A 15,464-nucleotide genomic window follows, 5' to 3' on the forward strand; every position below is an offset into this window, starting at 1 on the left:
CACTAGTCTACTCCTACAAACTACTCTAATGGCCTACTGCTCGGGCTGATCACCCGCTTTGCCTTGCTGCCCGGACGAAGGGGTCGGGGCCACCGGCGCCTGGCTGGTCGAGAGTCGAGACCGCAGGCGTCGACCGCCCATCTCCTGCAACGGACGCGCCCGACAGCTCTCTGGCCGACCTGTCTGAACTCGGCTGGTCGGGGGGAGTGGCCGTTCCACATAGATTGATGTCGCCGATCACAGTCGACGACAAGTCCAGCAGACCACCCCGAAGCTCGTCCGCCTCCTGCGGGCCGACCTCCTTGGGATACCCCTTCTCCAGCCTGGTCAAATCAACTAGGGGGTAGTGGGTGCGCACCATGCTGAGGACATGCGCACCAGCAAACTCTCCGGCATCCTTCACAAATTGCTGGAGCCTGTCCCACGCCCGTTGTGCCTTTTGAACTGGCGTTAATCTCGGCGCGCGGGGCTGACTCTCCGGGAGCTCGGGACTGATCAAGTCCAGGACCGGGGCCACTCCTTTCCAAATCTTGCAGCAGTTGACCTTCCAGGAGTCCCGATCCTTGACCAGTTCCTCCAGGTGCTTCTTAGTGTTCGCCTTAAGCACTGCAAATCAAGGAAGATGTTAACCTCGGCGCATCAAACAGAACAGTAAGAGGCCAAAAACGGAGGCAGCGCGCGATACCAGACAACTCCCGGTCCCTTTGGCCCAGCTCCTGCCCTGCTCGGCGACCGGCCTCCAGCGCCCCGGCCAGCTCTCGACCGAGCTGCTCCTTCTCCTGTCGGAGGCGCGCCACTTCCTCCTCTAAGCCTACGTGAACCATAACCTGGTCAGTAAAGCAAAATACGCAGCTACTCACAGCTGCTTGAAGCACTTAACTAACCTGACCCCTGCCGATACTGGTCGGCCAAACGACGAGTGAGCTCGAGACGGTGCTCCTCCTGAGCGTTCATCTCGGCCACCTTCTCCCCGACCTCTGACCGCAGCCGATCCACCTCCGCGGTCAGGGTCTTGTTCTCGGCCACAATTCCTTCTATCTGGTCGAAGCACCTCTTCCGGTACTTCACCGTTTTCATGGCGCCCTGCAAGAAGGTTGCATGTCGTCTCAACAAGATAAGGGGGGAAAGAAGTCGAGCAGGGCAGAGAACCACTTACCTTGACCTCATCTACAAGACGTTTGGCCGCACGCTCTACCCTTGCGGCCTCCTCCGTCTCCGCAAGCTCTTCATGTCCAATAAAGTGGTCCCCGCGTTGGCACCACACGTAGACATGCTGGCGGCCATCACGGGGACGACCCTGGATCTCCTCCACGTCGTCGTCAGAGGCTTCCCGGGGCTCCTCATTCGCCGTGCTGTTCCCGGCGGCGGTCGAAGGCATCACGGGCCCCCGGCCTAGGCCAGGAGAGCTCGCGGGTGCAGAAGCTCCTTGGCCATCAGCTCGGGGTGGTGTCGGGACCCTCCCTTCTTCGGCTGGAGTCGGGATTCGGTTTTCCTCCTCAGCAGCAGCGCTTGGGGGAGGGGTCCTCGAAGCCTCCTCGTTCCTCGGCGGAGTACTCGCCGCGGCACTCGCCGGGGCAGACTGCCCCTCAGCGCTTGCAGCAGCAGCAGCCGCCGCCGCCGTAGGCTGTTCCGTGGCCTGCGGCGCGGCGTCGGCGGCGGCAAGATCGGGCGCCCTCTGGTCGGTGGCGTGGTCGGGATTGACATCCGACGCCGCGCTATAAGAACAAAGTATCATCTTAAAAAAAATCGCCAAAATACGTAAGTCGAACACTTACAGGTCCGATCGACGGTGGGTCGCGGTGAACCTCCTCCTTGCCCGGTCGGTTGGTACTTGCGCCCCCATCTCGACAACGCGCGGAGCAGGAGGGTCGCTGGCCGCCCGATCAGTAGTGGTCGGCGCGCTATCCGGGCGGCTCCGAGGCCGTCTGACTAGCGATGGTGCGGCCTCCTCCTCGTCGTCGTCGTCGACGATCCGCACAAGCCGACGACGCTTCGGCGCTTGGCTGCTCTCTGCCGGCAACGTCGGTGCTGGCAAAGGATCTGCCGCCAGCGGCCTTTTCCCCGCCACCCTCTCCTCGGTGGTCGGGACGGGGTGGGCCTGGTCCTCCTCACTGCTGGTGTACCGATCACACCGTGCAGCGTCCTCTACCGGCGGATCCTCCCCTGCGGGATCCTCCATCCCAGGCGCCAGTGACACATACACTGAGCACCTGTCTACATCTCCGATCTACAAAGAGAAATACAGACAAGTCAGCATCTGACGAAATAATGAATGCTAAGGAGTCACAGTCAGTAAAGAACATTACCTTAGGGGCTGGTCGTCCCAGCTTGAAAGCTTGCACCCGGTCACTACCACGGATGAAGTTTCCGTCAGCAAAGTTGAACAATTCATTCAACAACTTCTGCACCTCTTCCTTGTCCAGGACTTCAGGCCTCATCCTGGTCGGGTCCTGGCTTCCGGCGTACTCGTACGCCGAGTGCACCCTCTTCTGGCAGGGCATCACCCGGCGGCAAACAAAGTTGCCGACTACTCCTAGCCCGTCCAAGCGTGACCAGTCGATCAGCTTCATCAGGTCTGCTACTTGTCCGTCGAATTCTGGGCGGTCGGTCCAACTGGCCCTCTTCTCGGGGATGTACCCCACGTCACAGAACGTGGAGCTGCCCGGCTCCTCCCTGACGTAGAACCATTTCCTATACCACTCGGTAAGAGAGGTGTTCCAAGGGCAGCTCAGATACCGGTTCTTCATCCCGTCTCGAAGATTGAGGTATACTCCACCTGCAATCTTGGAGCCTCCAACTGCTCCCTTCTTCCTTAGACAGAAAAGATAACGAAAGAGATCGAAGTGCGGCTCTATGCCAACATAGGCCTCGCACAGATGGATAAAAGTGGAGATGAGAAGGATGGAGTTCGGATGCAGATTGCAAATCCCGATCTCATAATACAAAAGAAGACCTTGAAGAAAAGGATAAACAGGAACCCCAAAGCCCCTCTTAACGAAATCTTCGAAAACGATGATCTCACCGGCACGGGGGTCGGGGAAGCTCTCTCCTTCCGGCGCTCTCCAGCCGCCGACCTCCGAGCCGTGCAGAAGCCCCATGTCGACGAGATCACCGATGGACTTGGCGGTGCTGCGGGACTTCTTCCACTCCTTGGCCATCAGCTCGGCCCTCTTCTTGGAGTCGCTTTTCGCCATTGGAGTCGAGGAAGTGGATTCGAAGGTGTAGATGATTGAAGGAGGCAAGAGTGGAAGGTTTGAAGGCAATGGCAGGGTAAGCAGTAAAGGGGGAACTGTCGAGCTCTTATAACCCATAACTTCACCCCTCCCACTTCCTGCATTCTCGGGAAGTGGGCGGGCCATACGGCGGATGCGGCGTTTTGGTTTTCAATGATTATCGACAATTAATGCGGCGGAGTTTTCGTACAAATTGTTGGTTTCCTTTTCTCAAACCGCGCAAAGGGCGGCTGTACAGTTGCCAGACGCAACTTTTTATGCATCCATCTGACATCCCGTCAGAAGGTCTCGTCACGTCAACTCTTTGTGTGGAAAATTTTCAAAACAACCAGACAAAACTGGTAGGGAGTCAACAATCCGGGGACTGTACCGACCACCGAGCACTTGATGCTCGGGGACTGGTCGCCCAGTCTATCGGCTCGAAACTTCACCAACCACCGAGCACTTGATGCTCGGGGACTGATCGTCCAGTCTATCGACTCGGAACTTCACCGACCACCGAGCACTTGATGCTCGGGGACTGGTCGCCTAGTTCACCAGCTCGGAACTTCAAAACATCGCACCGACCACTAAGCGCTTGATGCTCGGGGACTGGTCGTCCAGCATAGCAACGCTAAATTTTAAGGAGCGCACTTGGTGCTTGGGTCCTGGTGGTCATACTATTGTACACCCGGGGACTGGTCGATCAGCCTATTCAATTGCAGACGGACTGGTGAATTTAATTTTTTAGACCTTGCTACAAGGCTCATACTTCGCCTTCCAGCAAGCTCGGGGACTACATCGGTACGATGCATCTGGTGATGCATCTCAGTTACAGAATTTCTTTGAGGACTTTTCTTTTGACTCTGGCACCACGTACCTACGTCACCTACTACCAGGCTCGGGGACTAAGTGGGCACACTTCACCTTGCGGTGAATATGCTTACTTTTTTGAGGTTTATACTTTTCTTAAAAGTAAAGTGGGCACACTTCACCAGGAAAGAAATCTTTTTTAATTTAGAGCACCATACATTCTTCGAACAACCAGCTTCTTCGATGTCAATGTTGATCAACTGTCTTTTGAGTTGGTCAAAGTATCGTTGCAACTGTTTGGGCGACTCTTTTGTTTACTGAAGACGTCAAGCCTCACTGATCGAAGAAGCTCAAGAAGACGTGTTACATCACAATACATGGTGCTCGGGGACTAGCTGTGGGGGTATAGACCCCTATACCCTTACGGCTAGACTTGGGCCAGGAGGCTTGGCCCATTACGAGACAAGCTCAAGGTTTGATCCGACAGCTTGGAGTTTCGCGCAAGGAAACAAGACGTGGAGATCAAGCAGGATTCTAGTCGGTTAGAATAGGAATTGATATCGAACTATCTATGGCAATTGTAACCGACTAGGATTAGTTTCCAGATCTGTAACCCTGCCCTCCGGACTATATAAGGAGAGGCAAGGGACCCCCCTAGGACATCATATTCTCTCAACACAAATCAATACAACCAGACGCAGGACGTAGGTATTACGCCAACCCGGCGGCCGAACCTGGATAAAAAGCTTGTCCGTGTCTTGCGTCACCATCGAGTTCGTAGTTTGCGCACCGTCTACCGATAAACTACTACCGTGGGTATACCCCAAGGTAGACTGCCGACTAGCTTTCGTCGACAAGTACATACAGGAGAAAAGGTTTTTCCTCCAAAGGCCAGCCTTGTTACCGTACGTGACATGTACCGTGATCATATATCGATCTTAGTATATCCGTATTCAAGTGCTACTATAGGTTACACATATACGTACCAGATCGTATCCGGGCGACGCAGGTCGGCCTTGCACAGCGCCAGCCTCTCCGCCGCGCCGGGGAGCGCCCTCAGGTGCACGTTCTTCAAGCGCGAATTTTTTTTTGCTTGTGACGCCAAACGACAGGGAGACGGTGATCAGCGAATTCTAGTTGATTAGCGTACACATCGACCAAGCAATCCCCATTTCTAGGTACATTAGTCTGGTACCCAGACCGACCCCTCTTCTCCTTTATTTGTCTGTAAGTGCATTATTTGTGCCTGTGAAAGTATGCGCCGTGTTTAGGTGTTGCCTCTGCTGCATGTCACTAGCTGTTCTTGACTTGATTAGGTCCCTGACGACAACCTCAAATAAGTAGCAGTATTCTGATCTAAATGGTAATGGTTTTAGATATAGGTTCAGATACGTGATGGGTGATTTCTGAACCTATATGCATGTACATCTAAATAGTTTCATATTTCTGTAGTAAGTAACTAATAAAAGTGTATGAGGTCATAGTATGAGTCTCTGACTAATCATGCAACGTCTAATGATAAAATTCATTTATGCCCTTTTGCAGTTCCTTTTTCTTCATTCAGGAGGCTTTAATGTCTACACCTAGACATACACGCGATGTGCTAAGCGACATCACCAACGTCACAGGGATGCTTTTAATAATTGGGTGTTTTTTCTAATTTTATAATCTAATCTAAATTTGTCAAAATTCTTGTTAAAGATGAGGCCTCGTCGAGGCGGACCCAAACATCGCAAGGTCGCAATCGTCGTGCTGAAATTACCAATGAACGAAGGGAGGAGATAAATAGGAGACAACGTGAGTATCAGCGTGATCGTCAAGCGAGGATGACTGAAGAAGAAAGGGAAGAGAGCAAGAGGAAACAACGTGAGACTGCCGTCGATAAATAATGTAAGCACATGCAGTCTCCATCTATATTTGCGTCAATGAACGATTAAATATTGATAAAATATTATCTATCATTCACAGCTATCAAGATCACTAAGGACGGAGTTTTTGGCTGAAATTTTGGCGAGTCCTGCAAACGAGTGCAACGACAACATTCCTGAAGATATCTAATATTTGATTAAAAAGTCAGAGAAAATGTAAAGATATCTTTATGTACTGATGAAAACAATTACCAAAATTAGAACTCTAAAAAAATTACTACAGCATTCCCTAGAAAAAAACTATAGCGTTAACACGGGAATTATACTAGTAGGGATTAGTGTGCGTGCGTTGTGAGGTGAGTATCTGCGTTGTATATAATTCTAAAAAAAATCCGACAAAATCTCAAGGTGCGTGAAAACAAAAAAGAAAAAAAAACAAAGGGTGGAGAAAATGACAGAAAGGCCGGAGCCCACAAAAAGAGGCCCATACAGTCCACACAACGTGGGCAGAGGAAAGCAAAGCGGAGCGTCTCTGCCACTTCTGAACAACAGAACAAGGCAGCAATGGCGACGAGGTGCCTCGCAGTCGCAGGGTCTCTTCCCCTCCTCTCCGCATCCACAGCCGCCGCCGCGGCGGCCAGGGCCCAGCCTCTCCCCTCCGCCGCTGCGCCCCGCCGCGCCCTAACACGCCTTTCGGTTGCCACGGGCGGGGATCAGCAGCTCGTCACCGCGCAGGATCCGGCGCACGGTCAGTTACTGCTTTTTTTTTTTTCTGTCGCCTGCTGTTACTTCTAAAATCCAATCCAATTTGATTGTGCGAGAAGGGATGGGCACTCTTTCTATGCATGAATGAATAGTATTACTTAGGTGATTACGGTATTGGCTAATGGTTGGATTACTAATTTGCTTTCTAGTTGCTGCTATTTTGCCCCAAGTAGAATGTTCTCTGGATAAGCGATAGGTAACACTCAGACATCTGTTAATTTCGAAAATTAATTTTGTCGTCACTCTGAACAACAAATTGTTGTTTGGCAACCATTGAGAAAGCTAGGATCAGGCAAAGATCCAGGCTCACTTATATCCGTTGCGGAGATGCCAACACCAAGTTTTTCCACATCAGAGCAAATGCACGCCGGAGGAAAAACTATATACACTGCCTTCACAAAGATGGGAACATGACATTCGCACATGAGGAGAAAGAAAAAGTGATTGCAGATTACTTCAAAAATCATTTGGGCAAGCCGACCATAAGAACTAGGACATTGGATTGGCAGTCTCTTGGTTATAGGCCGCGGAACCTTACAGAGCTAGAAGTGCCCTTCACAGAAGGAGAAATCTGGAAAACTATCGACACGATGCCGTCGGACAAAGCCCCAGGCCCGGATGGCTTCACGGGAGCTTTTTTCAAAGCTTGCTGGGAAACTATCAAAGTGGATGTCACGGCAGCCATAAACAAATTATGGGAAATGAACTCGCAGGGCTTTGAACTGATGAACTCGGCGAACATCATTCTTCTCCCGAAAAAAGAAGAGGCATTAAGGATCACAGACTACAGGCCCATCAGCCTCATCCACAGTTTTGCAAAACTCTTCGCAAAGCTTCTAGCCAACAGGCTCGCCCCTCTTCTCAACTCACTGGTCTCAAATTGCCAAAGTGCATTCATCAAGAAGAGAAGCATCCACGACAACTTCCTATATGTACAAACCACGGTTAGGAAATTGCACAAACTAAAGACGCCAACCCTTTTCATGAAGCTTGACATCCACAAAGCGTTTGACACAATTAATTGGAGTTACTTGCTGGAGGTGCTCCAAGCTTTGGGTTTTGGTCCGCGCTGGCGAGAATGGGTGTCCATACTGTTTCGCACAGCCTCTTCAAGCGTGCTACTCAATGGACAGCAAGGACCTACCTTCGATCATGCTAGAGGGGTACGACAAGGCGACCCTCTATCGCCCATGCTCTTCATCCTTGCCATGGACCCTTTGCAACGTATTCTCGACCTGGCAACCCAGCAAGGGGCACTCACCCACCTACCCCCAGCCGCTGCTAGATGGAGAACCTCCTTATATGCGGACGACGCGGCCATCTTTATAAACCCTCGAAAAGATGATCTTGAAGCGGTCAAGGCAATCCTTGAGGAATTTGGAAATTTCTCAGGCCTCCACATAAACCTGCAAAAAAGCTCCATCCACCCAATTAGATGCGAGGAGATCGACCTAGACCACGTTCTTTCCTCCTTTGCAGGGGTCAGAGGCTCCTTCCCCTGTCGTTATCTCGGGCTGCAACTTCACATACATACACTCCGTAAGATCCATGTGCAGCCCCTCATCGAGCGCATCGGCCAAAGGCTCCCTGCATGGAAAGGAAGATGGCTCAACAGAGCTGGCCGCCTCACCTTAGTTTCGTCAGTCCTCTCTTCCATGCCAACCTATCATCTCACAGTGTTCCCGCTTGCGACTTGGGCAAGGAAAAAAATTGATAAAATTAGGAGATCGTTTCTTTGGAAAGGGGAAGAAAATGCAAATGGGGGGCACTGCTTGGTCAACTGGCCAACGGTGTCAAGACCCAAAGATCTCGGTGGACTAGGGGTGCCTGACTTGGAGAAATTTGGAAGAGCTCTTCGCCTACGCTGGCTATGGCAAGATTGGGTGGATGACTCCAAACCTTGGGCGGGTGCGGAATTACCTTGCAACGAGCTCGACCGGCTACTCTTTAATGCATCAACTAAGGTAACAATTGGTGATGGCGAAAAGGCACGCTTCTGGCACAATAACTGGTTGGATGGTGAAGCCCCAAGGCATCTGGCACCCCACCTGTTTGAGCTTGTCAAAAGAAAAAATAGATCAGTCAAGATGGAACTTCGAAATAATAATTGGATTCGATCGCTAAACGGTCAGATCACCACCGCTGTCCAAATCGAGGAATTTATCTCCCTGTGGATTAGACTGCAAAATATCCACCTCACTCAGGGCGTACGTGATTCCATTGTCTGGAGATGGACAGCGGACGGCACGTACTCCGCGAGGTCAGCTTATAGGATCCAGTTCAGAGGTTCCTATGGGGTCTTCCAGAGTGACCTCATATGGAAAGCACATACAGAGAACAAGTGCAAAGTGTTCGCCTGGATTTTGGTGAGAGAGAAAATTCTCACAGCAGACAACCTGCAGAAGAGAGGATGGCCTCATCAAGACCACTGCACGTTGTGCAATGGGCCGCTTGAGACAGGACTGCACTTGTCTCTACTTTGCCCATTCGCCAAAGCAGTGTGGAGCCTTATTCTATCCTGGGAGCACTTCGACGCCCAATTGATCCTGCCATCTCAGGAACCAGCCCATTTAATCTCATGGTGGGAGGAGGCTGTAACCAAGATAACCATGGGGGAAAGAAAACGTTTCAATGGAATGGTGATCTTCACATTATGGAACCTATGGAAGGAGAGAAATAGAAGAATTTTCAACAACACTCATGAATCGGCAATGCAAGTGGCGTCAAGAGTCAAAGAGGATATTCAACAAAGGAAGAGGGCATTAGCTGGGAGGAGATAATCTATAAAGCTGTAATTGTTTTCCTTGAGAGGGCGCGCCCTCTTCACCTGTATATAAACTTCTATTTCCTCTCTTAATTGAAAGGCAGAGCTCCTGCCATTACGTTCAAAAAAAAAGCATGTAAAAATGTCTCCTCTCTAACTGGGGCCTGCTCCGGTTCCAAGAATCTTGTTGCATCATATAATCGTTTGTGTAGTTAGCTTCGCACTAGCTCTATGAACTATCCTAGTACTGTGTACTGAACCAAAACTGGGCATCAGATTTCAGTGGCTACTCATCTTTTCCAATATGAGAGTGCGCAACCACTGTGTCCCATTCAGCTAGCTGTTCATGCTTTGAGGCGAATAAAAGTCAACGTATCCAAATTTTACATTTTCTGAATTATATTATGTTTATGAAAAAGCATATCAAATTGTGTCCATGTACTAGTATAATTCATGACAGTGTTATACTATCTACTAACTCAGCCGGGCTGCTGAATGAACCAGCATCATTACTGTTTAGTCTTCACAAATGGAATGCACAGTATATTATGACAAAGTGCAATAGTGCATCCATGATGATGATATAATTTATGTAAGCACTAAGCAGGCCTTCACTTCTCTGTACAAGGGAACTATTAGTAGCTTATTTCATTTGCATATGGTCATGGAATTGCCTATATTTTGCTGAAGTTCCACCGACCAGATTCAGTCTAAATTAACAAAATTGTTGTATGCTCTTCGATTGCAGAACCTGACTATGGAGTCATTAGCCTTCATCATGTTGGCATTCTGTGCGAAAATCTTGAAAGGTCGATGGCATTCTACAAGGACCTCCTAGGTAAGTTAGCTAGTTTTCTGCTATGTAGGTTTGTACTTCTGCTGTTCTTCGGTGGTTGCTTGTAAAGCAAATAAACTGATGCATTGCTCAATCAGGTCTGGAGGTTAATCCAGCTAGGCCAAATGACAAGCTTCCATACAGGGGTGCTTGGCTCTGGGTTGGCTCTGAGATGATCCATTTAATGGAGCTGCCAAATCCTGATCCACTGACAGGACGCCCCGAGCATGGTGGACGTGATCGTCATACTTGTATAGCAATTAAAGATGTTTTGAAGCTAAAAGAAATATTTGACAAAGCTGGTATGCCCGACTCTTTACTTCCTTGTCTGTACTACTTAAAAGGTGCACTTTAGGTAATTAATTTTTTTTTGGCTAATTGTACCTGCTGTGTGATACGATCTTTGCTGTGTTGATTATACCTGTATCGGCTCCATCCTAGAAGAGCTGCTTGTAATGTCAGTGAAATAACTCTACAGATTCAGCTATGACTTTGTTATTTGAGCCAAAACTTGTAAGATTATGGCTTCTTTTGCAGCTGGCTTGCTAACGTAAGATATATTTTGCGAAAAACTTGCCCATGGTTTTAGGTGCCATTTTCTTACAGTTGTTCAGAAGTAGCTATATTTTTACAGTCAGCTCAATACCGATTTGTGGATAATCTATCAGAAATCTGTTCAACAGATTTCGTTTGATCTCTTCAAGTTAGATCCACATGAGTACATGGCTTTTTTTTGTTTCGGTTATAGGCATTAGACTTGTTTCAGCTTTTCTGTAGGACTTCTCTCTTGTACCAAACATGAACTCTTTAAAATTATGTCTTTATACATGATCTGTATTGTGTCTGTTTTTCATCAAGCCGGATTATCATTAAAGACTGACGACTGTAAGTCAGCATATCATATGCCTCTCACTACTAATAAACAAATAAATGCAGGAATCAGCTACACACTCAGCAAATCCGGGAGGCCAGCGATCTTTGCAAGAGACCCAGACGGGAATGCGTTGGAGTTCACCCAAGTTTAGCTACTGGAAGACTCCTTTTACGCTGTAGAACTTTTCGTAGCCTTTTTCCTCAAAAAAAAAAAGAAAATCTCATACCATTACGCAGTTACGCTTGTCAGGGTGCAGTATATCTAGAGGTCCTACCAGGCTTCGCTGCTAGTATTTCTTTTAGCTACTACAGAATAAAGACCTGGCAGATAAATACTGCTTGTACATATATGATATATGGCATGTCGATCAAGTATTTGAGGTTGACGGGTTTCATGGTAGTAATTTATACCTCCAGATGCAAGTATGTGTAAGGTAAAAAAAAAGATTTCTGTTATACGGGGCATCGAACTTTAGACCTGAATCTTGCAATCATTTACAAAATATCAAAATGATATGACTATGGTTCTGGACATCTAGGCCTTGTTTAGTTCCCAAAAAATTTTGCAAAATTTTTCAGATTTTCCGTCACATCAAATCTTTAGTCGCATGCATGAAGTATTAAATATAGACGAAAATAAAAACTAATTGCACAGTTTGGTCGGAATTGACGAGACAAATCTTTTGAGTCTAGTTAGTACATGATTGAATAATATTTGTCAAATACAAACGAAAGTGGTACTATTCCTATTTTGCAAAAAATTTTGGAACTAAACAAGGCCCTAATGTTTGATATATATGGCCACCTTATATATTGTATCAGTAGGGATAAAAACGGATCGGATACGAACGGATATTACTAATATCATATTTGTTTTCATATTTCTGGTTGAATTCGGATTCAAATACGGATAATGTCAATCATGTCGGATAAGATATGATTGGATGTCGACATCATAAATATATGATTTAAGTATTCAGATATGGATACGGTATTGGATGTTGAATATTCGGACTCGAATACGTATAGATCTAAACTCCTCTAAACAAATTTGGTCTCGAATACGATTGAAAAATATCTGTACCGTTTTCATCCCTACCTTGCATATTTGGTACATCTGAATTATTTCCTTTTTGTTCTAAAGAAATTATTTTATAAAACAGAAAGGGGAAGTCCTTATTGATTTGCTTTTTACAGAGTATATGTTTGTCGCCATGGTGTATATTTAAGTGTACAGTACATTTTATAATTTGGAAACGTCGGGAGTATAATAATAATAGATTCAAAGGAAAACAAAGTACGTAGATCTGGGCCGGGCTGGCAAAGCAAAGGCCCAACGTACATTTGCATACGCCCCGAGAGCAGTTGACTAGTACTGTACCTGTACGAGTACGTACGTCACACCGACACCGTGATTATTAATTAACTTATAAAACTAAACAAGTTAGAAATAAAAAAATAATTAGTCGCTGCGCGTCCAGGTCCAGGCAAATCCCGTCTTTTCTCCCGTCCCCATCTGCCTGCCTCGGCTTGTCGCACGCTTCGAAGCTTCTCGCATCTACTACTTGGTGCTCCGTCTCCGTCTCCGTCTCCGTCTCCCACGCCACCGCCGCCCCGGCCGCCGGTAACTTCCGCTGACACACTCCCTCTCCTCCCTCCCTCCCTCCCTCCCTCCCTCTGCAGTCTGCTCCCGCACAGCTAGATTCCTCCTGCGCTGCTACAGATTGACTAGCACTAGGACTAGGATTAGGAGTAGGTCAGATCAGACCGCCGGCTCGCCGGATTCCTTGGGTTCTCCGCCCGATTCCCGTTCCGCCCATCATCGGCTGTGGCTGGGCTGCGCGCTACGTTAGCTAGGTTCCTTATTACTTGTTCCTACGAGTCAGATCGATCGCCTCGACTGTTGCTTTTCCTCGATTCCTGCCGCGATGTCGTCTCCTCGACAGGAATTCTCGATGGGATGGGGGGTTTCAGATCTCTTCTGCTAGTGCTAGGGCCCTCTTTCCACTCCACCCATCTCTCCCTTCGTGGAGCGGAGCACTCGCCCTCACCTGCGATTTCAGCTCTAATTTCCACCGTACTAGTACCGGTTTCCATTCTACTGTAAGTTGTTTTTTTTTGCTTTTTACTCCTCCATATGCGCAACAACAGACGGCATCCATCGTTTCTGCTTCGTTATACTGCTATTATCATCAAGTGCCAACTAGAGCTGATTGCAGGCCTCAGCCTCAGGTTGGGGACTGAAAGAAAACAGTATTCTGCTCTAGTTGGTACACCAATGTGCATGCAGTCCCTATGTGCCGTCATGGTTTCAAAGGCAGCTAGACGGCCAGGTGTGTGTTGGGTCTGACCTGGATGCCTAGGCGGTGCCTAGGCAACAAGGTCACGCTGTTCCCCAAGGCGAGCTGGGTACGCTTGGATGCCTAGGCGACACTTTTGAAACAGGGTGTGCCATACATCTGTTTTATTCTTTTTCAACATGGACACACTTCTATATTTGCTTGGTACTATTTCTAATGCAGGCAGTAGTTTGTACCAACAGGAAAAAAAACAAAAAGAGGAAAACAAAAGACCTCAAACAGTCTACTACCGTTATTTTGTACTCAATTCTACCTTTTTTATATGAGCCAAACAACTAGGAACATGTAAATATAGCTCTTCCTTTCCACCTTTGATCGGCCAAGTTCACTCGTTGTATGAAAGGCATGCATGTTCTCTGCACACGAAATGTAAATAGTCATCTGGTTAAGACAAAAGCATGGCCCGCGGAGCTCCTAGCTCTCTAGTACTAGCATAAACTGCTCTGATGTACGCCAAAACATTTTTTTCCAAGAAATACCGTGATTGGTTGGCTTAGCGGCTGATTTCTGAAAATATCTAGATTTTTTATGGTCTAACTAGTGGGTTCTCCATTCTGGCTAATCAACTTCCTGGATGGCTTTTAAGAGCTTCGGCTCTAAAATACACACTGGATGGTAAATTCCAGTTCAAGGCCAACACGTTACATACATGATATTATGACTGTATTGGACAACACCTAAAATAGAACGGATGAGTATGTTAGCTGCTAATCACTGCAAATACCCTGAGCAAGTCCCCCTGACAAGTACTTCTGAGTTTGCTATTGGATTCCTGTCTGCCAACAGCAATTTTGTGCCTGACAATTGTGGCAATTTCCATTTGTTGCAGGTAGGTAATATCAGTTCCAAGGGCACTCAACATGGCGGCCAATGTTGGGGAATCAACAAGCGGCAGCAGCAGTGGCGCTGATGCTGGGGGTAGCTTTGAGTGCAACATATGCTTCGAGCTGCCACAGGAGCCGATCGTGACGCTGTGCGGGCACCTCTTCTGCTGGCCGTGCCTCTACAAATGGTTGCGCATCCACTCGCACTCCCCCGAGTGCCCAGTGTGCAAGGCCATCGTCGAGGAGGACAAGCTCGTCCCCCTGTACGGCCGTGGCAAGGACCGTGTGGACCCAAGGTCAAAGAACGTCCCCGGGGCGGCAGACATCCCCAACCGTCCGGCTGGACAGAGGCCTGCCACGGCTCCGCAGGTCGACCCCAACACCCACTTCCCCAACGCCAACCCGAACCCGTGGTTCATGGGCGGGGGCATCCCGCTGGCGAACGCGCGGTGGGGGAACTACACCTTCTCGGCGGCATTCGGGGGCCTGTTCCCGCTGCTCAGCTTCCAGGTGCATGGGTTCCCGGACGCCACCGCCTATGGCCAGCCTGCTGGGTTCCCTTACGGATATGGCCACGGCCATGGCCATGCGTTCCATGGCGGGCATGCTGGAGGACATGCCCACGCCGCCGCAGCTCCTCGGCATGGGCAGCAGCAGCAGCAGGCGGATGTGTACCTCAAGGCGCTGCTCATCCTGGTTGGCTTTCTGGTGATTGCGAGCCTCATCACGTTCTAGGCTTTGCCTGCTGGTTGGTTGGTGTCATATTGCTGTTGCCTTGCTGGTAATAAGGAGTAGTATAAGAGAGACGGAGACAGTTGCAGATACGCTGCGATGTATTGTGTGCATTTATCTTGCCCTCTCCATATACAACACGACCGAAACTGAATTATTCAGAGCGGCGCGTTTACATGGGGAAGTGTTGATAGCAGAATTGTTGTACATACTGTTTGGATGTGGTCCTGTGGTCTGTGGATCACCTACATGTATACTGTGGTTTTGAACATACATTATAATGAATAATAATTTGGAAGAATCTGTTCGAATGAGATGTAAAGGGCTTTTTTTTTTTTGCCCTGTGAGTTTTTTTTTTTTGTCTTTAACGGGCGAGCAGAATATGCAATTGTTGAGAGCAGGGGATAAATTTCAACCT

General features: G+C 48.5%; 2 protein-coding genes across 4 annotated transcripts; both read left to right on the forward strand.

Annotated features, from left to right (window-relative positions):
* On the forward strand, nt 6,379-11,644 carry LOC8071534 (uncharacterized protein YwkD). Its single transcript, XM_002442565.2, has 4 exons — nt 6,379-6,641; nt 10,171-10,260; nt 10,356-10,559; nt 11,194-11,644. Exons 1-4 carry the CDS (start codon nt 6,458-6,460, stop codon nt 11,280-11,282), a joined length of 567 nt encoding a protein of 188 aa, XP_002442610.1. The 5' UTR covers nt 6,379-6,457; the 3' UTR covers nt 11,283-11,644.
* Nucleotides 12,598-15,362, forward strand: LOC8071535 (E3 ubiquitin-protein ligase RNF5). Of its 3 annotated transcripts, none has more exons than XM_002442566.2 (2): nt 12,598-12,754; nt 14,320-15,362. In XM_002442566.2, exon 2 carries the CDS (start codon nt 14,351-14,353, stop codon nt 15,047-15,049), a length of 699 nt encoding a protein of 232 aa, XP_002442611.1. In that variant the 5' UTR covers nt 12,598-12,754; nt 14,320-14,350; the 3' UTR covers nt 15,050-15,362. The 3 variants fall into 3 exon arrangements, with proteins under 3 accessions (XP_002442611.1, XP_021302148.1, XP_021302149.1); XM_021446473.1 differs by lacking the exon at nt 12,598-12,754 and adding an exon at nt 12,775-13,233; XM_021446474.1 differs by lacking the exon at nt 12,598-12,754 and adding an exon at nt 13,259-13,576.

Source organism: Sorghum bicolor, chromosome 8 (assembly GCF_000003195.3).
Source record: "Sorghum bicolor cultivar BTx623 chromosome 8, Sorghum_bicolor_NCBIv3, whole genome shotgun sequence".
Lineage (NCBI taxonomy): Eukaryota > Viridiplantae > Streptophyta > Magnoliopsida > Poales > Poaceae > Sorghum > Sorghum bicolor.

Bases quoted from the DNA above. Each gene is read 5' to 3' on its own strand.
- LOC8071535 (XM_002442566.2), top strand. From the start codon at position 14,351: ATGGCGGCCAATGTTGGGGAATCAACAAGCGGCAGCAGCAGTGGCGCT.
- LOC8071534 (XM_002442565.2), top strand. From the start codon at position 6,458: ATGGCGACGAGGTGCCTCGCAGTCGCAGGGTCTCTTCCCCTCCTCTCC. The intron at 6,642-10,170 runs GTCAGTTACTGC...CTTCGATTGCAG, and splicing joins CGCGCAGGATCCGGCGCACG to AACCTGACTATGGAGTCATT. The intron at 10,261-10,355 runs GTAAGTTAGCTA...TTGCTCAATCAG, and splicing joins ATTCTACAAGGACCTCCTAG to GTCTGGAGGTTAATCCAGCT.